Below are 27,984 nucleotides of genomic sequence, written 5' to 3'. Positions count from 1 at the left end.
TGTGGAGCCAGTAGCAATATTTCGGGTTGGAGGGCATGTCGTTGTCTGCGCCAATATGTGACAACCATAGGTTTGTGCCGATCAGGCTGGATGCGAGGTTCCCAAGGAGGAGGCAGGTGGGGTTAGAGTCTTTAGGGACTTGTTTAGGGGCAAGTTTGCAGGTCTAGAGGAGTTGGAAGAAATGCAGGAGTTGCCCAAAGGGAATGGTTTGAGGTACCTGCAGGTGAGAGATTTCGTGAGAAAAGAGGTGCCGTCCTTCCCGGGGCTGCTGCATCCGCGTTGCAAGATAAGCTGTTGTCAGAGAATGACATTGGGGAGGGAAGAGTGTGGGATAACTACAGTGAGTTGATGGAGAGGGAGGGTGCTTCAGGTGGAAGAGATTAGGCGTAATAGGGAGTACTTGGGACAGGATGTGCGGACCAGGACTTGGGAAGAAGCCTTGTGGCGGGTGAACATGTCCTTGTCATGTGCGAGGTTGAATCTCATCCAGTTTAAGATGGTGCATGACGGTGGCGAGGATGAGTTCTTTGCAGGGGTGGAGGACAGGTTCTGGGTGGTGTGCGGGAGAGCGAGGGGGGGGGGGCACGAATAATTCCATATGTTTTGAACTTGTCCAAAGCCGAGGGGGTTCTGGCTGGGGTTGTCGGATGTTATGTCCGAGATTCTGGATGAGGAGTGGCCCCGAGTCTGGAGGAGCGAGATTCAATGTGTAGGAAGATCCGGGAGTCCAGATGGGGAGAGACGCCGATGTATTGGCCCTGATAGCCGGGAGACGGAATTTTATGTGTTGCCGGACTCAGAGAAGCCAAAGGCAGGGGTAAGGGTGAGGGACCTGGCAGAGATACTGCGGGTGGAGTTGGTCAAGTTTGCTTTGTGCGGGTCAGAGGAGGGGTTCACGCCGAGGTGGAAGCTGGTCATTGATTTCTTCAAAGTGGAGTAAATAAATTTAGACCACCCGATTATTTTTTTTTCAATTAAAGGGCAATGTAGTGTGACCAATCCCCCTAACCTGCACATCTATGGGTTGTGGGGGGTTAAACCCACGCAGACACGTGGAGAAGATGAAAACTCCACACAGATAGTGATCCGGGGGGTCTTCAAGGTAGATTGTGGGATCAGTGGCAGGGGGATCCAATTTTGCTCCGAAAATTCCGCAAACTCCGAACTAATAAATACGGTGCCATCGTCCGACACAAGGACCTCCGGGAGTCTATGAACGCTAAAAATCTGCCAGAGTCTTTCGGTGGTGGCACATAGATCATAGAATTTACAGTGCAGAAGAAGGCCATTCGGCCCATCGAGTCTGTTCCGGCCCTTGGAAAGAGCACCCGACTTAAGCCCATGCCTCTATTCTATCCCCGTAACCCAGTATCCCCAACCAACCTTTTTGGACAATAAGAGCAATTTATCATGGCCAATCCACCTAACCTGCACATCTTTGGATGTAGTCGTCATCATCCAGTGTACATCCATCAATTTAGAATACACGTCTATGATCAGTAGGTACATTGCCTCCTGGATAGGCCCTGCAAAATCCACATGGAGGCGGGACCATGGCTAACCCGCCTTTTTTCATGGTTGAAGTGGAGCAGCCGGGGGAAGCTTGTTCCTGGCACTGGGTACACGGTTTTGCTAACCACCGATCTCTGCGTCGACGCCGGGCCACCATACATAGCTTCAGGTTAACATTTTCATTTTGGAAACTTCCAGGTGTCCCTTGTGGAGGTCCTGCAAAATTGGCCCTGGCTGCGTTTGGGGATGACCACCCGGGATGCTCACAGGAGGATGCCGTCCACCACGCTGAGTTCTGCCATTTTCGTCGTAAAAGCCATCAGGTCCTCCGGAAGGGCGTGGTATTGGGCCCCATACAGCACAATGTGGTGGACGTGTACAGCATAATATGACGGACCCTAGCCAGCAGCGGGTCCTTCTATGGCCAAGCCTTTACTTGGGCCGCCGTTACCGGTGATGAGTCCATAAAATGTAAGTTTGTGACAACCTCGCCCGATGCCACCTGCATTGGTGTAGTGGGTAGCGGGAGGTGGCTGGGAGCGACCATGTGAGGAATCTTTGTCCCTGCGTGATGTTCCAAAAGATACTCGCACGCAGCCAGAAGGAGAGCCCAACGCTGAATGCGGGTGGATGCCAATGGGAAAATTGCTTTGTGGTCTTTGAATAACCCCCAAGAGTGGTTTATGGTCGATATAAGCCATGAACGCATAGCCATAGACATATTGATGGAATCATTTGACGCCAAACACCAGTGCCAACCCTTCCTTTTCTATTTGTGCGTAATTACATGCCACTGCTGCCAAGGTGCGTGAAGCGAACGCAATGGGTCGCTCAGTACCATCGTCCATTTGGTATGCCATAATGGCCCCAATTCCAGTCTCGGTGTTGAACATAAGAACTAGGAGCAAGAGTAAGCCATCAAGCCCCTTGAGCCTGCTCTGCCATTCAATGAGATCATGGCTGATCTTTTTTGGACTCAGCTCCACTTTCCGGCCCGAACACCATAACCCTTAATCCCTTTATTCTTCAAAAAACTATCTATCTTCATCTTAAAAACATTTAATGAAGGAGCCTCAACTGCTTCACTGGGCAAGGAATTCCATAGATTCACAACCCTTTGGGTGAAGAAGTTCCTTCTAAGCTCAGTCCTAAATCTACTTCCCCTTAATTTGAGGCTATGCCCCCGAGTTCTGCTTTCACCCGCCAGTGGAAACAACCTGCCCACATCTATCTATTCCCTTCATAAATTTTTACATTTCTATAAGATCCCCCCCCATCCTTCTAAATTCCAACGAGTACAGTCCCAGTCTACTCAACCTCTCCTCGTAATCCAACCCCTTCAGCTCTGGGATTAACCTAATGAATCTCCTCTGCACACCCTCCAGCGCCAGTACGTCCTTTCTCATGTAAGGAGACCAAAACTGAGCACAATAACCTCCCTAGTCTTAAACTCCATCCCTCTAGCAATGAAGGACAAAATTCTATTTGCCTTTTTAATCACCTGTTGCACCTGCGACTCATGCACTAGCACACTCAGGTCTCTCTGCACAGCGGCATGTTTTAATATTTTATCATTTAAGTAATAATCTCTATTGCTATTATTCCTACCAAACTGGATAACCTCACATTTGTCAACATTGTATTCCATCTGCCAGACCCTAGCCCATTCACTTAACCTATCCAAATCTCTCTGCAGACTTCCAGTATCCTCTGCACTTTTTGCTTTACCACTCATCTTAGTGTTGTCTGCAAACTTGGACACATTGCCCTTGGTCCCCCAACTCCAAATCATCTATGTAAATTGTGAACAATTGTGTGCCCAACACTGAACCCTGAGGGACACCACTAGCTACTGATTGCCAACCAGAGAAACACCCATTTATCCCCACTCTTTGCTTTCTATTAATTAACCAATCCTCTATCTATGAACGTCTCAAGCTTATCAGTAAGTACCATATCTGCTGTCTGAGTGGAGGCCTCCTGAGGCCTAATCAAGGTGGGCCTGGGGCAGAGTAATTGGCACCTCCTGCAGCTCCCTCTGACCCTCATCACCAGTGTAAAGTGTCAGGCAAGTGACCATTCGGAAGCGATGTCTGTAGAAGAGTTTAGCTTTATTCTGGTTACTATATACGCCTCCTACTCCCCGAAGGGTCTCCCGAACATGGTACACACCTCAGCCGGGGTATTTATATCCTAGCAGTCCTCGGAACCGGGGGGGGGGGGGGGGGGTTGGACCCTCCTCCTCATCTGGGTAGATCGTATTCAGGTGAGGCCACAAGGACTCTGATGTTGCAGGTCCCTGGGCCTCCTGTAGGGTTACAGACAGATAGCTATCAAGAAATAAGAGTTGTTTCGTAAGAGAATTAAGAGTTGTTTTTGAATAAAATTGGGTTAACCCACAAATCTGTTTTTGTCCTTTGTTCCTCTCATAAGTAAGGGCACCAGTGTAAGTGATTTTTTTGATAATAAACTGGTCGAAGTGTCTGATAATTCACCAGGCAACATGTCTTATCCAATTTAGTTCTGCAAGCTTCCATTCCCTGCTCTTTATCTATTTTTATCCATACCAGTAGCCCAACAGCCTCCTGATTTATCAAAGCTTTGTGAAAGTCCTCTTCCTTGATATACATCAATGCAGAATATTCATTGTGCACTTCAGGCATGCCCCTGCCTCCACCGAGAGATTGATATTTTGGACATGACTGCTCCTTTGACAACTCGTTCACGGTTTCAAAAAATATATTTTAATTCACGTTTTCCACGTTTTTACATTTTTACAACATTCAAATCAACCCACCCCCAATGCCACCTCCTCCCCGCACTGTCCCCTCCCACCCTGTGACAGCAACCAGATCCCCAAAGTGTAAGACAAACAAACCCCAATCACTGGTGGAACCCCTCGCCTGCCCGTCAGAGCAAATTTCACCTTCTCCAACTACAAGAACTCCATTAGATCCCCCAGCTACGCTGAGGCACAGGGTAGAGAAGCTGATCTCCACCCCAACAGAACCCACTTTTGAGCGATCAACGAATCTATGACTAAAACATCTGCCCCCGCACCCGCCTGTAGCTCCGGCAGGTCTGACACCCCAATTATGGCCTCCAGGGGCCTCGGCTTCAAATCCACATGCAGGCCCACAGACATGGTGCCTGAAAAATGACCCCCAAAATTTCTCCAACTTGGGGCAGGACCAGATCATATGGGCATGGTTGGCTGAGCCGCTCCCACACCGCGTGCAGCTATCCTCCACCCTCTCAAACAGCCAGCTCATCCTCGCCTTTGTGAAGTGTGCCCTGTGCACCACTTTTAATTGAATTAACCCCAGCCTCGCGCACAAAATCGAGGCGTCAACCCGCCGCAGGACTCCACACCATAGTCCTTCCTCCAAAACCATCCCCAACTCCTCCTCTCACTTGGCCTTAATACTTTCCATGGACTCCTTGTCCTCCTCCATAATCCTGATGTGGAGATGTTGGCGTTGAACACAGTAAGAAGTCCAACAGGTCAAAGTCCAACAGGTTTGTTTCAAATCACTAGCTTTCGGAGCACTGCTCCTTCCTCAGGTGAATGAAGAGGTGGGTTCCAGAAACCTATATACAGACATAGTCAAATACTTTGAATGCTAGTCTTTGCAGTTAATTAAGTCTACAGGTCCAGATGGAGCAACTGGAGAGAGGAATAATCACAAAGAAAAACAAAGAAAAATTACAGCACAGGAACAGGCCCTTCGGCTCTCCAAGCCTGCGCCGATCCAGATCCTCTAACTAAAACTGTTGCCTCTTTTCTAAGGATCTGTATCCCTCTGCTCCCTGCCCATTCATATATCTGTCTAGATACCTCTTAAATGACGCTATCGTGCCTGCCTCTACCACCTCCGCCGGCAATGCGTTCCAGGCACCCACCGCCCTCTGCATAAAGAACTTTCCATGCTTATCTCCCTTACACTTTTCCCCTCTCACCTTGAACTCGTGACCCCTAGTAGTTGAGGCCTCCACTCTGGGAAAAAGCATCTTGCTCTCCATCCTGCCCATACCTCTCATGATTTTGTAGACCTCAATGAGGTCCCCCCTCAACCTCCGTCTTTCAAATGAAAATAATCCTAATCTACTCAACCTCTCTTCATAGCTCGCGCCCTCCATACCAGGCAACATCCTCGTGAACCTCCTCTGCACCCTCTCTAAAGCATCCACATCCTTTTGGTAATGTGGCGACCAGAACTGTACGCAGTATTCCAAATGTGGCCGAAACAAAGTCTTATACAACTGTAACATGACCTGCCAACTCTTGTACTCAATACCCCTTCCGATGAAGGAAAGCATGCCGTATGCCTTCTTGACCACTCTATTGACCTGCGTGGCCACCTTCAGGGTACAATGGACCTGAACACCCAGATCTCTCTGTACATCAATTTTCCCCAGGGCTTTTTCCATTACCCTATAGTTCGCTCTTGAATTGGACCTTCCAAAATGCATCACCTCGCATTTGCCCTGATTGAACTCCGCCATTTCCCCGCCCAACTCTCCAATCTATCTATATTCTGCTGTATTCTCTGACAGTCCCCTTCACTATCTGCTACTCCACCAATCTTAGTGTCATCTGAAAACTTGCTAATCAGACCACCTATACCTTCCTCCAAATAATTTATGTATATCACAAACAACAGTGGTCCCAGCACGGATCCCTGTGGAACACCACTGGTCACAGTTCTCCATTGTGAGAAACTCCCTTCTACTACTACTCTCTGTCTCCTGTTCCCCAGCCAGTTCTTTTTCCATCTAGCTAGTACACCCTGGAGCCCATGAGACTTCACTTTCTCCATCAGCCCACAATGGGAAACCCTATCAAATGCCTTACTGAAGTCCATGTATATGACATCTACAGCCCTTCCCTCATCAATCAACTTTGTCACTTCCTCAAAGAATTCTAATTGGTTGGTAAGACATGACCTTCCCTGTACAAAACCATGTTGCCTATCACTGGTAAGCCCATTTTCTTCCAAATGGGAATAGATCCTATCCCTCAGTATGTTCTCCAGCAGCTTCCCTACCACTGACATCAGGCTCACCGGTCTATAATTACCTGGATTATCCCTGCTACCCTTTTTAAACAAGGGGACAACATCAGCAATTCTCCAGTCCTCCAGTACCTCACCCGTGTTCAAGGATGCTGCAAAGATATCTGTTAAGGCCCCAGCTATTTCCTCTCTCACTTCCCTCAGTAACCCGGGATAGATCTCATCCGGACCTGGGGGCTTGTCCACCTTAATGCCTTTTAGAATACCCAACACATCCTCCCTTCTTATGCCGACTTGACCTAGAGTAATCAAACATCTATCCCTAACCTCAACATCCGTCATGTCCCTCTCCTCGGTGAATACCGATGCAAAGTACTCGTTAAGAATCTCACCCATTTTCTCTGACTCCACGCCTAACTTTCCTCCTTTGTCCTGGAGTGTGCCAACTCGTTCTCTAGTTACCCTCTTGCTCTTTATATATGAATAAAAGGCTTTGGGATTTTCCTTAACCCTGTTTGCTCAAGATATTTCATGACCCCTTTTAGCCCTCGATTCCTCGTTTCAGATTGGTCCTACATTCCCGATATTCTTCCAAAGCTTTGTCTGTCTTCAGTCGCCTAGACCTTATGTATGCTTCCTTTTTCCTCTTAGCTAGTCTCACAATTTCACCTGTCATCCATGGTTCCCTAATCTTGCCATTTCTATCCCTCATTTTCACAGGGACATGTCTGTCCTGCACTCGAATCAACCTCTCTTTAAAAGCCTCCCACATATCAAATGTAGATTTACCCTCAAACAACCGCTCCCAATCCACATTCCCCAGCTCCTGCCGAATTCTGGTATACTTGGCCTTCCCCCAATTTAGCACTCTTCCTTTAGGATCACTTTCGTTTTTGTCCATGAGTATTCTAAAACTTACGGAATTGTGATCACTATTCCCAAAGGGATCCCTGACTGAAACTTCAACCACCTGGCCGGGCTCATTCCCCAACACCAGGTCCAGGATGGCCCCTTCCCGAGTTGGACTATTTACATACTGCTCTAGAAAACAGTCCTGGATGCTCCTTACAAATTCTTCTCCATCTAGACCTCTGACACTAAGTGTATCCCAGTCAAAGTTGGGAAAATTAAAATCTCCTATCCCCACCACCCTGTTGCTCCTACATCTTTCCATAATCTGTTTACATATTTGTAACTCTTTCTCACGCTCGCTGTTGGGAGGTCTGTAGTACAGGCCCAACATTGTTACTGCACCCTTCCTATTTCTTAGCTCTGCCCATATCGCCTCACTGCTCGAGTCCTCCACAGTGCCCTCCTTCAGCACAGCTGTGATATCCTCTCTGGCCAGTAATGCAACTCCTCCACACCTTTTATCTCCCTCTCTACCCCGCCTGAAGCATCGATATCCTGGGATATTTAGTTGCCAATCATGCCCTTCCCTCAACCAAGTCTCAGTAATAGCAATAATATCATACTCCCAGGTACTAATCCAAGCCCTAAGTTCATCTGCCTTACCTACTACACTTCTTGCATTAAAACAAATGCACCTCAGACCAGCAGTCCCTTTGCGTTCATCATCTGCTCCCTGCCCACTCTTCCCCTTAGTCACGCTGACTTCATGATCTAGTTCCTTGTAGGCTTTAGTTACTACCCCATTACTGTCCACTAACCTCCTCATTTGGTTCCCATACCCCTGCCACATTAGTTTAAACCCTTCCCAACAGTGTTAGCAAAAGCACCCCCAAGGACATTGGTTCCAGTCCGGCCCAGGTGTGGACCGTCAAATTTATAGTAGTCCCACCTCCCCAGAACCGGTCCCAATGTCCCAAAAATCTGAACCCCTCCCTCCTGCACCATCTCTCAAGCCACGCATTCATCCTGCCTATTCTTTCATTTCTACTCTGACTGCCATGTGGCACTGATAGCAATCCTGAGATTATTACCTCTGAGGTCCAACTTTTTAACTTGGCTCCTTTCATAGAATTTACAGTGCAGAAGGAGGCCATTCGGCCCATCGAGTCTGCACCGGCTCTTGGAAAGAGCACCCTACCCAAGGTCCACACCTCCACCCTATCCCCATAACCCAGGAACCCCACCTTACACTAAGGGCAATTTTGGACACTATGGGCAATTTAGCATGGCCAATCCACCTAACCCGCACATCTTTGGACTGTGGGAGGAAACCGGAGCACCCAGAGGAAACCCACGCACACACGGGGAGGATGTGCAGACTCCGCACAGACAGTGACCCAAGCCGGAATCGAACCTGGGACCCTGGAGCTGTGAAGCATTTGTGCTATCCACAAGGCTACCGTGCTGCTCCTAACTCCCTAAATTCTGCTTGTAGGGTATCATCCCATTTTTTACCTATATCATTGGAGCCTATGTGCACGACGACAAATGGCTGTTCACCCTCCCCCTTCAGAGTGTTCTGCAGCCGATCTGAGACATCCCTGACCCGTGCACCTGGGAGGCAACATACCATTCGTGAGTCTCGTTTTCGACCATAGAACCGCCTATCTACTCCCCTTACAATTGAATCCCCTATGACTACATAGCCCTTCCACTTTTCTCCCCGCCCTTCTGTACAGCAGAGCCAGCCACGGTGCCATGAACCTGGCTACTGCTGCCTTCCCCTGGTGAGCCATCTCCCCCAACAGTATCCAAAACGGTATACCTGTTTTGGAGGGAGATGACCGCAGGGGACACCTGCACTGCCTTCCTGCTTTTTCTCTGCCTTTTGGTCACCCATTCACTTTCTCCCTCAGCAATCCTGATCTGTGGTGTGACCAAATCGCTAAACGTGCTATCCACGACCTCCTCAGCATCGCAGATGCTCCAAAGTGAGTCCATCCTCAGCTCCGGAGCCGTCATGCGGTCTAAGAAGAGCTGCAGCTGGACACACTTCCCGCACGTGAATGAGCCAGGGACATCAGCCATGTCCCTGAGCTCCCACATTGAGCAAGAGGAGCATAACACAGGTCTGAGATCTCCTGTCATTTTTAATCTTAAGCTTAACTTAGTCCAACTATAATATCAAATAATCATAGATTCATAGATTATCATAGAATTTACAGTGCAGAAGGAGGCCATTCGGCCCATCAAGTCTGCACCGGCTCTTGGAAAGAGCACCCTACCAAAGGTCAACACCTCCACCCTATCCCCATAACCCAGTAACCCCACCCAACACTAAGGGCAATTTTGGACAATAAGGGCAATTTAACATGGCCAATCCACCTAACCTGCACATCTTTGGACTGTGGGAGGAAACCGGAGCACCCGGAGGAAACCCATGCACACACGGGGAGGATGTGCAGACTCCGCACAGACAGTGACCCAAGTCGGAATCGAACCTGGGACCCTGGAGCTGTGAAACAATTGTGCTATCCACAATGCTACCGTGCTGCCCGTAATCGATAAATGAAAAAGAAAAAAAAAAAGAAAAATTGTTACCAATCACACAATTTAAAAAAAATAGAAATAGAAAAACTCTACCTTATCAACACACCTCAGGGACAAGAAAAACTACTTACCAGTCACCAGCCAATCACTTACCTGCTAGCTGTGACGTCACGGTTCAACTTCTTTCTACTTCTACCTGCCCTCGAGTCTCCCTCTTGATCTTTACTCGGCTGGGATCCTTACAGTGATTATTATTTTTTGGTTAGAGGACGTAGGGAGGGAAACACTGAAGAAGTGTTTGGGGTTTAACTGTCACTTGACAACAGCTCCTCCACAAACCATCTTCTGGATACAGTGAACGCAATGCAGTGATGCAAATTTTCCCCGCAACAGCCAATCAGCGGCTCCACTCTGCTGCCCTCTGCTGGATGCTTGCCTTCACTTGAACACGGAGGATGTCTTGCTCAGGTGCACCTTCTGGATACAGTGACCGCAATGCACTGATGCAAATTTTCCCTGCAACAGCCAATCAGTGGCTCCGCTCTGCTGCCCTCTGCTGGATTAAAGGTTGAAGAGGTGTGATTGTCTCAAGCCAAGATAGTTGGTTGGATTTCACAAGCCCAGGCCAGATGATGGGGGGTTCATGTAATGTGATATGAATCATTGACGCACAAATTCCGTTCATCCATTGTCGCAGGGTCTGCATGGTCTCGCCAATGTACCACCTTTCAGGACATCCTTCATGATAAACGGAAATCACGCGACAATAGCCAGGCAGCAATGTTCCCTTCCAGTCGGGGAACACTTCAGCAGTCAAGGGCATTCAGCCTCTGATCTTCGGGTAAGCTTTCTCCAAGGCAGCCTTCCGAACGTGCATCAACGCAGAATCACCAAGCAGAAACCTATAGCCAAGTTCCGCACACATAAGTACAGCCTCAAACGGGACCTTTGCATTACATTCACCCCCCATCATCTGGCCTGGGCTTGCAAAATCCTACCAACTGTCCTGGCTTGAGACAATCCACACCTCTTTAACCTGTGATTATCCCTCTCTCCAGTTGCTCCGCCTGGACCTAATTACAGACTTAATTACCTGCAAAGGCTCGACCTGTAGACTTAATTACCTGCAAAGGCTCACATTCAAAGTGTCGTTTTGCATCTTTGACTTTGTCTATATATATATTACTGGAACCAACCTCTTCATTCACCTGAGGAAGGAGCAGTGTTCCGAAAGCTAGTGTTTCGAAACAAACCTATTGGATTTTAACCTGGTGTTGTAAGACTTCTTACTGTGTTCCATAATCCTACCATAGATTGCCAAAATGACCTCACTCTCCCGCTCCCCCACCAACAGCATTCCTCCAAAATGAGGAGGACGGTGTCACCGGAAAGCTTGCGAATACTTCTCTTGCAAAATTCCTGCATATACCTAAACCCATCCTCTTGCTGCAGCCCATACTTCAGCCCCCAATTCCTCCGAGCTTGCGAACTGCCCATCCAAAAACAGATCCTTCATCTCTGTTGGGAGTTTTCTATGGGCCTCCGAAAAGTTCCAAAGGTGTAGAGGAAAGGATTGCAAAGATAATTCTGGATAGGAGCGAAAGTAACAGGGTAGTTGTTATGGGGGACTTTAACTTTCCAAATATTGACTGGAAACACGATAGTTCGAGTATTTTAGATGGGTCAGTTTTTGTCCAATGTGTGCAGGAGGGTTTCCTGACAGTATGTAGATAGGCCAACAAGAGGCGAGGCCACATTGGATTTGGTACTGGATAATGAACCGGGCCAGGTGTTAGATTTGTTGGAGGTAGGTGAGCACTTTGGTGATAGTGACCTCAAGTCGGTTACATTTACTTTAGCGATGGAAAGGGATAGGTATATACCGCAGGGCAAGAGTTATAGATGGGGGAAAGGCAATTATGATGCGATTAAGCAAGACTTAGGATGCATAGGATGGGGAAAGAAACTGCAGGGGAAGGGCACAACTGAAATGTGGAGCTTGTTCAAGGAACAGCTACTGTGTGTCCTTGATAAGTATGTACGTGTCAGGCAGGGAGGAAGTGGTCGAGCGAGGGAACCGTGGTTTACTAAAGTAGTTGAATCACTTGTCAAGAGGAAGAAGGAGGCTCACATAAAGATGAGACGTGAAGGTTCAGTTAGGGCGCTTGAGAGTTACAAGTTAGCCAGGAAGGACCGAAAGAGAGAGCTAAGAAGAGCCAGGAGGGGACATGAGAAGTCCTTGGCAGGTAGGATCAAGGAAAACCCTAAAGCTTTCTATCGGTATGTCAGGAATAAAAGAATGACGAGGGTAAGAGTAGGGCCAGTCAAGGACAGTCGTGGGAAGTTGTGCATCGAGTCCGCGGAGATAGGAGAGGCATTAAATGAATATTTTTTGTCAGTATTCACACAGGAAAAAGACAATGTTGTCGAGGAGAATACTGAGATACAGGCTACTAGACTAGACGGGATTGATGTTCATAAGGAGGTGGTGTTAGCAATTCTGGAAAGTGCGAAAATAGGTCAGTCCCCTGGGCCGGATGGGATTTATCCTAGGATTCTCTGGGAAGCTAGCGAGGAGATTGCAGGGCCTTTGGCTTTGATCTTTCTGTCATCATTGTCTACAGGAATAGTGCCAGAAGACTGGAGGATAGCAAATGTTGTCCCCTTGTTCAAGAAGGGGAGTAGGGACAACCCCGGTAACTATAGACCAGTGAGCCATGTTTTGGAAAGGATTATAAGAGATAGGATTTATAATCATCTATAAAGAAATAATTTGATTAGGGATAGTCAACACGGTTTTGTGAAGGGTAGGTCGTGCCTCACTAACCTTATTGAGTTCTTTGAGAAGGTGACCAAACAGGTGGACGAGGGTAAAGCAGTTCATGTGGTGTATACGGATTTCAGTAAAGCGTTTGATAAGGTTCCCCACGATAGGCTATTGCAGAAAATAGAGAGGCATGGGATTGAGGGTGATTTAGCGGTTTGGATCAGAAATTGGCTAGCTGTAAGAAGACAGGGGGCGGTGGTTGATGGGAAATGTTCAGCCTGGAGTTCACTTACTAGTGGTGTACCACAAGGATCTGTTTTGGGGCCACTGCTGTTTGTTATTTTTATAAATGACCAGGAGGCGGGCGTAGAAGGATGGGTGAGTAAATTTGCGGATGACACTAAAGTCGGTTGAGTTGTGGACAGTGCGGAAGGATGTTCCAGGTTACAGAGAGACATAGATAATCTGCAGAGCTGGGCTGAGAAGTGGCAAATGGAGTTTAATGCAGAAAAGTGTGAGGTGATTCATTTTGGAAGGAGTAACAGGAATGCAGAGTACTGGGCTAATGGTAAGATTCTTGGTAGTGTGGATGAGCAGAGAGATCTCGGTATCCATGTACAGAGATCCCTGAAAGTTGCCACCCACGTTGAGAGGGTAGTTAAGAAGGCGTACGGTGTGTTAGCTTTTATTGGTAGAGGGATTGAGTTTCGGAGCCATGAGGTCATGTTGCAGCTGTACAAAACTCTGGTACGGCCGCATTTGGAGTATTGCGTGCAGTTCTGATCGTCGCATTATAGGAAGGATGTGGAAGCATTAGAAAGGGTGCAGAGGAGATTTACCAGGATGTTGCCTGATATGGAGGGAAGATCTTATGAGGAATGGCTGAGGGACTTGAGGCTGTTTTTGTTAGAGAGAAGAAGGTTAAGAGGTGACTTAATAGAGACATACAAGATGATCAGAGGGTTAGATAGGGTGGACAGTGAGAGCCTTTTTCCACGGATGGTGATGTCTTGCACGAGGTGACATAGTTTTAAATTGAGGGGCGATAGATATGACAGATGTCAGAGGTAGGTTCTTTACTCAGAGGGTAGTAAGGGTGTGGAATGCCCTGCCTGCAACAGTAGGGGACTCGCCAACATTAAGGGCATTTAAATGGTCATTGGATAAACATATGGATGATAATGGAATAGTGTAGATGGGCTTTAGATTGGTTTCACAGGTCGGCGCAACATCGAGGGCCGAAGGGCCTGTACTGCGCTGTAATGTTCTATTGTTCTATCTCTTTCACTCCTTTCTCCTCCCATATATGGGGTGGCACGTTGGCACAGTGGCTAGCACTGCTGCCTCACAGCTCCAGGGTCCCGGGTTCACTTCCGGCCTCGGGTGACTGTCTGTGTGGAGTTTTCACTTTCTTTTTTTTAAAAAAATATTTTATTCAAGTTTTCCAATCACAATTTTTTCCCCTTACACATCAAACAAAAGAAAAATTAAAAGTACAAGTACCATGATAACTACAATCTGACATTGAGTAACTAACTAACACGGTAAACTAACCAAATAACATAAAATGAAACTCCCCCCCCCCCCCCCATCCCCCTCCCCCTCCCAGAACCCAAACATCTTACCCCCCCTCCCTCCCTTCCCCCCCCCCCCCCCCTCCCCCCTGGGTTGCTGCTGCTGGTCATCTATCTTCCCTCTAACGTTCCGCTAGGTAGTCGAGGAACGGTTGCCACCGTCTGGTGAACCCTTGAGCCGATCCTCTCAGCGCAAACTTAATCTGCGCCAGTTTTATGAACCCCGCCATATCGTTTATCCAGGCCTCCAGTCCGGGGGGTTTTGCTTCCTTCCACATGAGTAAAATCCTACGCCGGGCTACTAGGGACGCAAAGGCCACGACATCGGCCTCTTTCGCCTCCTGCACTCCCGGCTCATCCGCAACTCCAAATAAAGCTAACCCCCAGCCTGGTTTGACCCGGACCTTCACCACCTTCGAGATCACTCCCGTCACTCCCCTCCAATACCCCTCCAGTGCCGGGCACAACCAAAACATATGTGTGTGGTTTGCCGGGCTTCCGCCGCACCTCCCACACTTGTCCTCCACTCCAAAGAACCTGCTCAACCTTGCTCCCGTTATGTGTGCTTTATGCAGCACCTCAAATTGGATCAGGCTAAGCCTGGCACACGAGGAAGAGGAATTTACCCTGCTTAGGGGCATCAGCCCACAAACCCTCCTCAATCTCCTCCCCGAGCTCTTCTTCCCATTTTCCTTTCAGTTCGCCCACCAGCTCCTCCCCCTCTTCTCTCATCTCCTGGTATATCTCTGACACCTTGCCCTCCCCGACCCACCCCCCCGAAAGCACTCTATCCTGGATCCCCTGTGTCGGGAGCAACGGAAATTCCCTCACCTGTTGTCTTGTGAACGCCCTCACCTGCATATACCTAAAGAAATTTCCCCGGGACAGCTTATACTTTTCCTCCAGCGCTCCCAAGCTCGCAAACGTCCCGTCTATAAATAAATCTCCCACTCTCCTAATTCCCAACTGGTGCCAGCTCTGGAATCCTCCATCCAGCCTCCCTGGGGCAAACCTATGGTTGTTCCGAATTGGGGACCCCACCAAGGCTCCCAGCACACCTCTCTGTCGCCTCCATTGCCCCCAGATACTTAATGTTGCCGCCACCACTGGGTTCGTGGTAAATGTTTTGGTGAGAGCGGTAGTGGCGCCGTCACCAGCGCTTCTAGACTCGTCCCTTTACAGGACTTCATCTCTAGTCTTTTCCACGCCGTTCTCTCTCCCTCTATCATCCAGTTACGAATCATCGCCACATTGGCGGCCCAGTAGTAGTCGCCCAAATTCGGCAGTGCCAGTCCCCCTCTGTCTCTACTACGTTGTAAGAACCCCCTCCTTACCCTCGGAATCTTCCCTGCCCACACGAAGCTCGTGATGCTCCTGTCTATTTTTTTAAAAAGGCCTTAGTGATCAGTATAGGGAGACACTGGAACACAAATAGGAACCTCGGGAGGACCATCATCTTAATTGCCTGCACTCTGCCCGCCAGTGACAGCGGCTGCATGTCCCACCTCTTGAAGTCCTCTTCCATTTGTTCCACCAGTCGTGTCAGATTAAGTCTGTGTAAGGTTCCCCAGCTCCTGGCTATCTGAATCCCCAGGTATCGAAAGTTTCTTTCCACTCTCCTTAACGGTAGGCCATCTATCCCTCTACTCTGGTCCCCAGGGTGTATCACAAAAAGTTCACTCTTTCCCATGTTAAGCCTATATCCCGAGAAATCTCCGAACTCCCTCAATACCTGCATGACCTCTGCCATCCCCCCCACTGGGTCCGCTACATATAGCAGTAGGTCATCCGCGTAGAGTGACACTCGGTGTTCCTCTCCCCCTCTCATCACCCCTCTCCATTTTCTGGAGTCTCTCAGCGCCATGGCCAGTGGTTCAATTGCCAACGCGAACAGTAATGGAGATAGCGGGCATCCCTGTCTTGTTCCCCTGTATAGTCGAAAATACTCCGATCTTTGCCGACCCGTGACCACACTTGCCGTTGGGGCCCCATAGAGGAGTTTGACCCAGCTAACAAACCCGTCCCCGAACCCGAACCTCCTCAGCACCTCCCATAGATACTCCCACTCCACCCTATCAAATGCCTTCTCTGCATCCATTGCCGCCACTATCTCTGCCTCCCCCTCTACTGGGGGCATCATTATCACCCCTAATAGCCGTCGCACGTTGACATTTAGTTGTCTCCCCTTTACGAATCCTGTCTGGTCTTCGTGCACCACCCCCGGGACACAATCCTCTATCCTCGTTGCCAGCACCTTTGCTAGCAATTTGGCGTCCACATTTAGCAGTGAGATAGGCCTATAGGACCCGCACTGCAGCGGATCTTTATCCCGCTTCAAAATTAGCGATATCGTCGCCTCCGACATTGGCCTCGTTAAAAGTCCTTACCAACAGCGGGGCCAGCAAGTCCACATATTTTCGATAAAATTCCACCGGGAACCCATCTGGTCCCGGGGCCTCCCCTGCCTGCATGTTCCCCAGCCCCTTGGTAACCTCGTCCACCCCAATTGGTGCCCCCAGGCCTTCCACCTCCTGCTCCTCCACCCTCGGGAACCTTAATTGGTCCAAAAACTGCCGCATCTCCTCTTTTCCCTCCAGGGGTTGGGACCTATAAAGTCTTTCGTAAAAGGTCTTAAACACCTCGTTTATCTTCCCTGCTCTCCGCACCGTAGCTCCCTTTTCATCTCTAATTCCCCCTATCTCCCTCGCCGCTGTCCTCTTTCGCAGCTGGTGGGCCAACAGGCGACTAGCCTTTTCCCCATATTCATATCTCATCCCCTGTGCCTTCCTCCACTGCGCCTCCGCCCTCCTAGTGGTCAGAAGGTCGAACTCCGTCTGGAGTCGTCGTCTCACCCTGTATAGTCCTTCCTCCGGGGCCTCCGCGTATTCTTTATCTACCCTTAAAATCTCCCCCTAAAATCTCCCCCAGTAATCTTTCCCTTTCCTTGGCCTCTATTTTCCCTTTGTGGGCCCTGATGGAGATCAGCTCTCCTCTGACCACCGCCTTTAATGCTTCCCATACTACTCCCACTCGGACCTCCCCGTCGTCATTGGCCTCCAGGTATCTCTCGATACACCCCCACACCCTTCCACAGACTCCCTCATCCGCCAGCAATCCCACATCTAATCGCCAGAGTGCACGCTGCTCCCTCTCCTCTCCTAGTTCCAGGTCCACCCAATGTGGAGCATGATCTGAGACAGCTATGGCTGAATACTCAGTTTCTTCCACCCTCGAGATCAGCGACCTTCCCAAAACAAAGAAATCTATCCGGGAATACACCTTGTGAACATGGGAGAAGAAGGAGAACTCCTTGGCCTTCGGCCTAACAAATCGCCATGGATCCACTCCCCCCATTTGGTCCATAAACCCCTTAAGCACCTTGGCCGCTGCCGGCCTTCTTCCGGTCCTAGATCTAGATCTCTCTAACCCTGGGTCCAACACGGTGTTGAAGTCTCTCCCCATTATCAGGTTTCCTACCTCCAGGTCCAGGATACGTCCCAGCATCCGCTTCATGAATCCCGCATCATCCCAATTCGGGGCATATACGTTAACCAACATGACCTCCGTTCCCTCCAGTCTGCCATTCACCATCACATATCTGCCTCCGCTATCTGCTACAATGCTACTAGCTTCGAATGATACCCATTTCCCCACCAGTATGGCCACCCCTCTATTCTTTGCATCCAGCCCTGAGTGGAACACCTGTCCCACCCATCCTTTCCTTAACCTAACTTGGTCCGCCACCTTCAGGTGCGTCTCCTGAAGCATAGCCACGTCTGCCCTCAGTCCCCTCAAGTGCGCGAACACTCGGGCCCTTTTAATCGGTCCATTTAGGCCTCTCACGTTCCACGTGATCAGTCGCACTTGGGGGCTACCTGCCCCCTTCCCGTGTCGACTAGCCATCACCCTCTCTAGGCCAGTCCCACGTCCCGGTTCCGCGCTCCCACCCGTTCCCCAGGTGGCGCATTCCAGCCCCGACCACCCTTTCTTTAACCAGTTCCTCTTTGATTTCTGCAGCAGCAACCCAGTTATCCCCCCCCCCCCCGGCTAGATCCCTATCTAGCGTGATTGCTCCCTCCATATTACTTCCGAAAGTCAGCTGACTTCAACTGACCCCGGCTTCTCCCGCTCACTCCTTGACCCCCCCGTGTGGGGAGCTCCCATCTACCTTGCGCCTATCTTCCCGCCATCACCTTTCTGGCACGGGAACAAGGACAGTAAGCCCCGTATTCTCTATAGTTGTCCCGCCCCTTGTGGCGCAGCTCCCTCTACCGCCCCACTCCCATTCCCCATCCCCCGCCTATGTCTCTTCTTTCCCCCCACCGGCGCCCACATTTCTTAGTGTCCCCCCCTTCCCAATTTACATCCCTATATACATCGACAGTGTCATTTCCCCTCTAACATCAGTCCCTCAGTTCCGATCCAGTTTCTCGTTTTTAATAAAGGTCCATGCTTCTTCCGCCGTTTCGAAGTAGTGATGTCTCTCCTGGTACGTGACCAATAGTCGCGCCGGCTGCAGCATCCCGAACTTCACCTTCTTCTTGTGTAGCACCTCCTTGGCTCGATTAAAACTCGCCCTCCTTCTCGCCACCTCCGCACTCCAATCCTGGTACACCCGTACCACCGCATTCTCCCATCTACTACTTTGTACCTTTTTGGCCCATCTCAGAACCACTTCTCTGTCATTGAAGTGATGAAATTGCACGATTGTCGCCCAAGGTGGTTCTCCCGCCTTTGGTCTCCTCGCAGGGACCCGATGAGCCCCTTCCACTTCCAAGGGGTCCCGAGGGGGCCTCAGCTCCCATCAGCAAGCTTAGCATCGTGCTCACGTAAGCCCCGCAGTCCGCTCCTTCCACTCCCTCGGGGAGACCCAGGATCCAAAGGTTCTTTCTCCGTGCTCTATTTTCTAGGGCTTCAATCCTTTCAATGCACTTTTTGTGGAGCGCCTCGTGCGTCTGCGTTTTGACCGCCAGGCCCAGGATCTCGTCTTCGTTGTCCATCACCTTCTGCTCCACCACGCGGAGCTCCGTCTCCTGGGTCTTTTGTGCCTCCTTAAGCCCCTCAATTGCCTGTAGCATCGGGGTCAGCACCTCCTTCTTAAGTAGCTCCACACACCATCTTAAAAATTCGTCTTGGTCGGGCCCCCATGTCGCCTGGGCTTTCTCCGCCGCCATCTTGCTCCTTTTTTCCTCCTGTCCCTATCCTCGAGGATTCTTCGCGATGTAACCGCTGCCGCCGATATTTTTCTCTTTCGTTGGGGGGGGACTCCCTGTTATCTCACCCCACACCGGGTTTCGTCTTGAAAAAATTCCCCGCTGGGGCTCTTAAAAGAGCCCGAAGGTCCGTTTGAGCTGGAGCCGCCGAAACGTGCGGCTTAGCTGGACATCGCCGCAACCGGCGAGTTTTCACTTTCTATCAACCAATCCAAATCGACATGGCACCCCATAAAGCAAAGTTGCATTTCTTACTAAATTACTGTGAAAGATGTGCACGTGGTAGCGATGAGTCACAGGTTTGATCCCCGTTTTCCTGATGCCTTCCTGGATATCCTAAATCAAGATATGAGGGCCAGGAAGGAAGTAGACTTCGCCAGCCCCTCTAGAGGCATCCCAGGACCTCTGCATGGTAGACGAGAACAGGGGTGATTGCTAGGGTTAGTGCACCAGAATCACTCCAGGATCTGGGTTCAATATAGAAAGAGGTGTAATGACCTCACAAATACACCTCTCAACTCACCTTTCTCTCCACCAATCTTAACTACTCCATAACGTCCTCAACATACAATTATGAGGCCATGAAAGTAGAGTTGCAATAATGAAGGCATGAAAAATGAGCTAGCTAGAGTGAACTGGCAAATATACTTATGGCATGGGTTCCCAAACTGGGTACATGGAATCCAGGAAGTCCATGGGAGCCTCCCAGCAGATTCGTGGAGAGACTGATACATTTCAAAAGTTTTTAAAATGCTGCAGAGCTGCTTCTCCAGACTCCATCCCCTGAATTGACGAGGGTGGACATTGGAGGGATGGGAAAAGAGGGCCTCAGAATGGAATTTGGAGTGCACGTGCCTGATGTGGGGGGAGAAATGTGGGCCTTGGAGGGAAGGGTAGAGCAGGCTTGGTGGGGTTGGGGAGGGGTTAGGCTGGGGAGCAGAGCAAGAGGTTGGAGCAGGGGGACCTTGGAACGTGGGTTGGAGTGGGCCTCTGAGCGTGCGCCATAATGGGAGGTTAGAACGGGCCGAGGGAATCTTGTGAGAAAGGTGTGTGAGAGAAATGGGGTGAGTGGGTGTGAGAGATGGAGTGAGTGTGTGTAAGAGAGGAGCGTGAGTGTGTGTGAGTGGAGCGTGAGCATATATGAGAGAGGCGGTGAGTGTGTGTGAGAGAGGGGGTGAGTGTGTGTGAGGGGGAGAGTGTGTGTGAGAGAAGGTGACTGTGCGTGAGACAGGGGACCGTGTGTGTGAGGGTGTGAGTGTGTGTGAGAGAGGGGTTGAGTGTGTGAGAGAGGAGTTGACTGTGTGTGAGTGAGAGGGGGACGTGTGCGATTGAAAGAGTGAGGGAGATGCACATGTGTGGGAGAGAGGGAGACGTGCAGTGCGTGTGTTTTCATATGTGAGAGGGAGATGTGTGCGTGAGAGGGAGATGTGTGTGCGCGTGTGTTTGAGAGAGAGGAAGATGTGTGCATGTCAGAGAGGGAAACAGAGGTGCATGTGCCCGATATGAGTACTCGCGTTCCAGCATCACTTGCCCATTAAAAACGACCAAAGGAGAGACTTAATTTTTTTGGTAAAAAGTAGTGGATACTACATCCAGCGGCTAATGTTAAGGGGCCATAGGAAGGTAATTTGGCCAGGGCTTCATGTGATGGGTCATGTAGCTGGAGAATGTATTTGTGACTGTGTGCTTCTTCCTAATTCCGAATATATGCATAGAATTAGCTAGAAAAGACTTGTTTACGGTTGATTACTGTATTCGCACCTATTTCTCATCAACTGAAGGGATGTCGACATTATGAGAATGCTTGGGGTTCCCTGATGCACTTGGGAAGTCACTGGTGGTTCCACGGCTCAAAAAGTTTGGGAAACCCTGGCTGATTTAGAGGAAAATGTAGCTGGTCTGATTAGTAAGTTTGCAGATGGCCCCAAGGTTGGTGGAGTGGCAGATAGTGTTGAGGATTGTCAGAAGGTAAGCAGGGCATAGATAGGTTGGAGACTTGGGCAGAGAAATGGCAAATGGAGTTTAATTCTGACAAATGTGGGGTAATGCATTTTGGTAGGTCTAACATGAAGGGAAAATATACAGTAAATGGCAAAACTCTTAGGCATAAAGAAAGTCAGAGAGATCTGGGTGTACATGTCCACAGATCCTAAAAAGTGGCAACACAAGTGGACAAGGTAGTCAAGAAAGCATATGAAATGCATCCCGTCATTGGACGAGGCATCGAGTATAAAAACTGGCAAGTCATGCTACAGTTGTATAGAACCTTGATAAGGCCGCACTTCAAATATTGCGCACAATTCTGGTTGCCACACTACCAGAAGGATGTGGAGGCTTTGGAGAGGGTGCAGAGAAGGTTTACCAGGATATTGCCTGGTCTGGAGGGTGTTGGCTATGTGCAGAGGCTGAATAGGCTTGAACTGTTTTCATTCGAACGACGGAGGTTGAGGGGTGACCGGATAGAGATCTACAAGAATATGAGGGGCATGGATAAAGTGGATGGTCAGGCACTCTTTCCAATGGTGGAAGGGTCAGTCACTAGGGGGCATAGGTTTAAGCTCCGTGGGGCAAAGTTTAGAGGAGATGTGCGAGGCAGGTTTTTTACACAGCGGGTGGTGAGTGCCAGGAAAGGGCTGCCAGGGGATGTTGTGGAAACAGATACATTAACAGCGTTCAAAAGGCATCTCAACAAATACATGGATAGGATGGGCACAGAGGGATACGATATTAGGAAGTACTGAAGGTTTTGGCCAAGGTTGGTATCATGACCGGTACAGGCTTGTAGGGCCGAAGGGCCTGTTCCTCTGCTGTCTTGTTCTTTGTTCTTTGTTTGTTGAAGGGATAGATCAAGGAAGTTCAGTGGAAGACATTTAAAGGGATATTTCAGAATACACACATTCTAATCAGAAAGTAAAATTCCAAGGGGGAAGCCCATCATCTGTGGTTCACTAAAAAAGGATATGCTTCAGTTGTACAGGACATTGATAACAAAATCTGGTGTTCTGTGCACAATATTGGTCTCCTTATTTAAGGAAAGATGTGAATGCATTAGGAGTTCAGAGAAGGTTTCATAGACTACAAAGAACAAATAAAAGTACAGCACAGGAACAAGCCCTTCGGCCCTCCAAGCCTTTGCCGACCATTGACAGGGTGGATATGGGGAGGATGTTTGGTGGGATAATAAGTTGCAATGAGGAAATAAGAATCTTACAAATGGATATAGATAGGTTAGGAGAGTGAGTCAAAATGTGGCAGACGGAGTTTAACATGGATAAGTGTGAGGTCATGCATTTTGGTTGAAAAGCAACTTATTATCTAAATGGGGAGAGTATTGTTCACAATTTTGGTCCCCTTATTTGAGGAAAGATGTAGTGGCATTGGAAGCGGTTCAGAGGAGGTTCACTAGATTAAGTCCAGAAATGAGGGCTTGTCGTATGAGGAGAGATTGAACAGATTTGAAGAATGAGGGAAGAGGTATACAAGATGCTAAAAGATATGGATAAAGTAGACGTGGATGAATTCTAATATGAGAGGTCATAATCTTAGAATAAGAGGTAGCAGATTTAAAACAGATTTGAGGAAATATTTGGGAAGCAGTTCCCAGACGGAATTGAAACTCTGGGTCGATTAACATATTGATGGCTTTTGTAAGGGCCACGAAGAATCCAGCACGAGTTTTAAGGAGACAAAGTAATAACATTTATTTACAAGAACATATATATATATATATATAACAGCAGCAGCAACTTCCCTTGCTGCACACTCCTTCCTGCTGGTTCCAAACTGGACAGCTTTATTCATACATGGAGTTTACTCATGGTTTCTCCGCCCCCCTCATTGGGGAAGCTCATACTCTCACAGGATTGTGGGATTGTCATTAGTCCCCAGCCAATGGTAAGCAGGCAGGTTATAGCAATGGCCCATCTCCGAGGAACAAAGGACTAACACTCAGGTAGTTGATACTGTCGCAGACATCCCGGCGCCAGTACCCCAACCGAAAGACACAAACAAAGCAAGGCCAACAGCCACCTAAGACACGCCCAGCCATCAGGGCACCCACCCCTTTATTGGTTAAGATTGATAACAATGATCGAGAAGCTGCCCAATTAATTGGTACCAAGTTTAAGGCCCGCCTAAAAGCACACAAAGCCCCTCCAAGTATAAGAAGGAACCCCCAGGAGAGATTTGCTCTCTGGATTTGGGTCTCAAGCGGAGAGACCCATCCACCAGCATCACCAGAAGCAAGTAAGTTCAAGGTCAACGCTCGCTACCAGACGGAAGACCTTAGCTGTTCTCCTGTATCTCTTCGAACCCAACAGCCTCAGATTCAAAAAACGGCCATTGTTCCTCCGACTAAATGGGCACCCAAAGTTAAGTATAGGCGTTAGCGTTAGAGATAGTTTAGTTTGTAATACTGTTGTGCATGAGTAGATCTTATTGTGTGTGTAAATAAATAGTATTGACTTTGAACTAACTAGCTGGTGTATTGGCTCTTTGATTGGTATTCAGGTTTGAACATTGTGGCAGTATCGAGAGATACCTGGCGACTCTGAAAGTAAACATAATTAGGATTAAGGAAGGCAACCACATTGACCGCCATATTTATAACCAAATAAATATAGCAACACTGCGGTGGATGCAAGGACAGTGAGTAAATTTGAGGAGGAGGTCGACAGGTTTTTAATTGGTAATGGGTTGAAGAGATATGGAGAATGGACAGGACGGTTGAGTTGAGGCTAGGATGTGATCAGCCATGATAACATATGGGTGTTAGGCTCGGGAGGCTAAATTGCCTACTCCTGCTCCTAGGTCATGTATTCTAGAGAGGAAATGCTCTGGCTGATTTTGCAATCCAGTAACATTGTAGGTAGCAGATGAGGAACATATCAGCCATGATAGAATGGCAGGGCAGACTCGATGGGTCAAATGGCCTAATTCTGCTCCAATATCTTATGAACTTATGAACTCTTGTCGGAGAATCTACAACTAAGTCACCACTTATTCTCTCGCCGGGATACCTTTAACAAGCCCCTACAATCCCACCTCCCTTACCTGCATTCCCACCTCCCTTACCTGCATTCCAGAGGCTCTAGTCGCAATCCTCCACCTTGGGTCAGTTGCAGTACCGGAAGTGGCCGATAGTGTTGCCGATACTGGAAGGCTGTCAGCCTCTGATTGTCTAGCACCTCTTGAAGTTGGGAAAGCCACCCTGTGAAAGAAAATCCTGTGGGGATCTCTCCTGCAGGACCTGAGAGCCCCAACAGCAGCCCATAATCAGCAGAGTGGTTAATTGGGAATAGATTCCTTTGCTGCTCCTAAAATAGCCATGATGGAGTTGCCACCAGCTCTCTAGCTGGTGGACAGGCACACTGCCATGACCAGTAAATTCCACCTGCTAACTCTGCCATATTTGCTGAGTCGTTGCAGCATTTTCCTGTTCTTAGTGTGGATTTTAATGCTTCTCTTTCCCTGTTGGAAGTTTATGTGGTCCTTTAAGATTTCAAATATAGCAACAAACCAAATCATTGATGCTGTGCTGCAATAAACCAATGTCCTAATTTGAAGATCTAATTCTCAAAATCTTTAAAACATACCTCCAGAGGGGTACAGGTGTAAGCAAACATTGCTTCTGCTAATATCACAAGATCATCACATGAAATGACAGTCCCACCAGGTTGAATTGTTCCACCTATTAGAAACAGATTAATATACATTGTTAACTGTAGTTCAGTTTTAATCCAATCTCCCTCCTAAAGAGATGATACCTGTTGTGATCCTAGACTAGGGCCCCCAGTGGTTGGTGAGATCCAGTTAGGGACCTATAATGTTTTGTCTAAAGGAGACAAAGTTTGAGATTCAAGACAGTGAAGAAATCCACAAGATTCGAAGGGTCTTCAACAAACTAAATGAAACTTTACTATAAAAAGTCATAAAGATAAAATAATTTACAATATCGATCTTACATTCTAACATCAGGGTTCATATTACATATATGTGAATGAACAAACAAACTGCGGTAAAACACACCCTGAACCTTGGGCATGCCACCCTATCAACAGGCACCCTGGCAGTGCTCCTGCCGGCTTTGCGGTGCCACCCGGGCACCTTGGCAGTGCCAGGGTGGCAGTGCCAAGGTGTCAAGGTGCCAGTGCCAAGATGCCCACATTCAAGGGGGGGGAGCCATGGAGCCACCCTGTCCTGACTCTGACCATTCAGGGGCCTCCGATGGCCTGGGAGATCCCTGGGTGCTGTCCTGCCTGGCCCACATTTGTGTGGAGCAGTACTGAATGGCGCCCAGCTAGAGTCTCCCTGGGGAGGCCAGGAGATGCCAGGAGCCCGCTAGATCCCGGGTCAACACGCCTAAGTGGGTTTTAAACCTACTTAGGCATACGAGGCTTGGTCCGGCCCATTGTGGGCGGGATCCTGATCGCGACCACTCACGACATCTGGGTAGATCTCACAAGGCATACTGGCTGTCGGGAAGCCAGGGAGAGGCCTTGCGCTGCATTTACTGGCTGCGTACTACTCCCATTCGGGCACAACGTGGCTGGTAGATCGCACCCATATTCTCCACATACTGTCAACTTACACAGCACATGGAGTCACAGAAAAATCAATTTCATCACATACCAATCATTAGAGAATTTAAAATCGGTTTTCAGCAGAAAAACTTTGCTAGGTACGGATAGTTTAAGTTGTTGTTGAAATTAGCCTCTGCAGTTGAGGGTCTGGCAGGGGATAGTATGGGGGGTGGTGGTGGAGCACAGGGCCTCGCTTTACGCGGACGATTTACTTTAAAACATATCGGACCTGCCGGGGGGCATTGGAGGGATTATGTGGACATTGGAGGAAATCAGTCGGTTTTCGGAGAAAAATTAAATATTTGCAAGAGTAAGGCGTTTGCAATTCAGGGGAGGGAGCAGGAGAGGAGACTGGGTGAGATGGCGTTCAAGGTGGTGGGAGGGCGCTTTCGATATTTGGGTATCCAGGTGGTGCAGGAGTGGGAGCAGCTGCATAAACTGAATTTGGGTCGGCTGGTGGAGCACATGAGGGGGGACTTTCGGAGGTGGGATGCGCTCCCATTGTCATTGGCGGGGCGGGTACAGATAATTAAAATGACAGTCCTTCTGAGGTTTTTGTTTTTCAGAGCCTTCCAATTTTTATACCCAAGACGTTTTTTTAAAAAGTGAATGCAGTGATCTTGGGATTTGTCTGGGCTGGTAAAACCCCACGGGTGAAGAAGGTGCTGCTGGAGCGGGGGCGTGGGTGCTGGCTTTTCCGAATTTTATCAATTCCTATTAGGCGACGAATATTGCGATGGTCAGGAAGTGGTAGTGGGGATGGGGTCGGTTTCTGAGCAGGTGGAGGCGGCCTCATGTAAAGACACGAGTTTGGGGGCACTGTTAATAGCACCTCTGCCATTCACGCGGGCTCGGTACTCCACAAGCCGGTAGTAGTCACAGCCCTGAGGGTGTGGGGACAGTGGAGGCAGCATATGGGGTTGGAGGGGCATCGGTGTGGGCAGCGATATGTGATAACCACCGGTTCGTTCCAGGGGGGCTGGATGGCAGGGGGCAGGGATCGAGAAATTTGGAGATGTTTATTGATGAGGATTTCCGGAGTTTGGAGGAGCTGGAGGAGGACTTTGAGTTGCCAGATGGGAATGGGTTCCGGTATCTTCAAGTAAGAGATTTTGTGCTGGCAGGTTTTGACCTTCCCTCACCAGGGTCTATAGGATAAGGTGTTATCAGGAACAGGAGTAGGAGAGGGGAAGGATTGAGAGATCTATAAGGAACTGTTGAAGTGGGAGGGAGCCCCAATAGGGGAGATGAAGAGAAAATGGGAAGAGCTGGGTGGGGAGTTGGAGGCTGGATTATGGGAGGAGGCCCTGAGGCGAGTCAATGCATCCTCGTCATGTGCCAGGCTCAGCCTGATACAATTTAAGGTGGTCCACAGGGCACACATGACTGTGGTCCGGATGAGCAGGTTCTTTGAGGGGGTGGAGGATAGATGTCGGCGCTGTGCGGGGGGTCCTGCGAACCATGTCCATCTGTTTTGGGCATGCCTGAGGCTGAGGGGTCTCTGGCAGGAGTTTGCTGGCGTCATGTCAGAGATATTAAAGCTGAGGGTGGTGCCGAGTCCAGAAGTAGCGATCTTTGGTGTGTTGGAAGATCCGGGAGCCCAGAGGGTGAGAGAGGCTGATGTCCTGGCCTTTGCCTCCCTGGTGGCCGGGGGACGGATCCGAATAGGATGGAGGGACCTGGAGCCCCCCGAAGTCGAGGGTATGTGTTAGCGACATGCCAGGGTTTCTCAGACTCGAGAAAATTAAATTCGGCTTGAGGGGACCATGAGTTTGCTCGGAGGTGACAGCTATTCATCGACTTCTTTGAGAAAAATTAAGCTGTCAGCAACGGGAGGGGGGTGGGGAAGCATGGGGGGGGGAAGTAAGGGCAGGGGAACCTGTCTGTATAAGCCATGTTGGCTGGGGTTTGTTACTGGAG

The 27,984-nt window shown here is 49.1% G+C and overlaps 1 protein-coding gene across 1 annotated transcript in view; it reads right to left on the bottom strand.

Moving 5' to 3' along the window:
• LOC140388176 (cilia- and flagella-associated protein 54-like) overlaps positions 1-27,984 on the bottom strand; it is a 209,982-nt gene that overhangs the window by 45,423 nt on the left and 136,575 nt on the right. Inside the window, exon 13 of the mRNA XM_072471936.1 lies at positions 25,078-25,172. Coding sequence (XP_072328037.1) covers positions 25,078-25,172 — 95 coding nt within the window. The remainder of the gene's footprint in view (positions 1-25,077; positions 25,173-27,984) is intronic.

This window comes from Scyliorhinus torazame, chromosome 13, assembly GCF_047496885.1.
Source record: "Scyliorhinus torazame isolate Kashiwa2021f chromosome 13, sScyTor2.1, whole genome shotgun sequence".
Lineage (NCBI taxonomy): Eukaryota > Metazoa > Chordata > Chondrichthyes > Carcharhiniformes > Scyliorhinidae > Scyliorhinus > Scyliorhinus torazame.
This window is presented reverse-complemented; position numbering and strand designations above follow the sequence as displayed.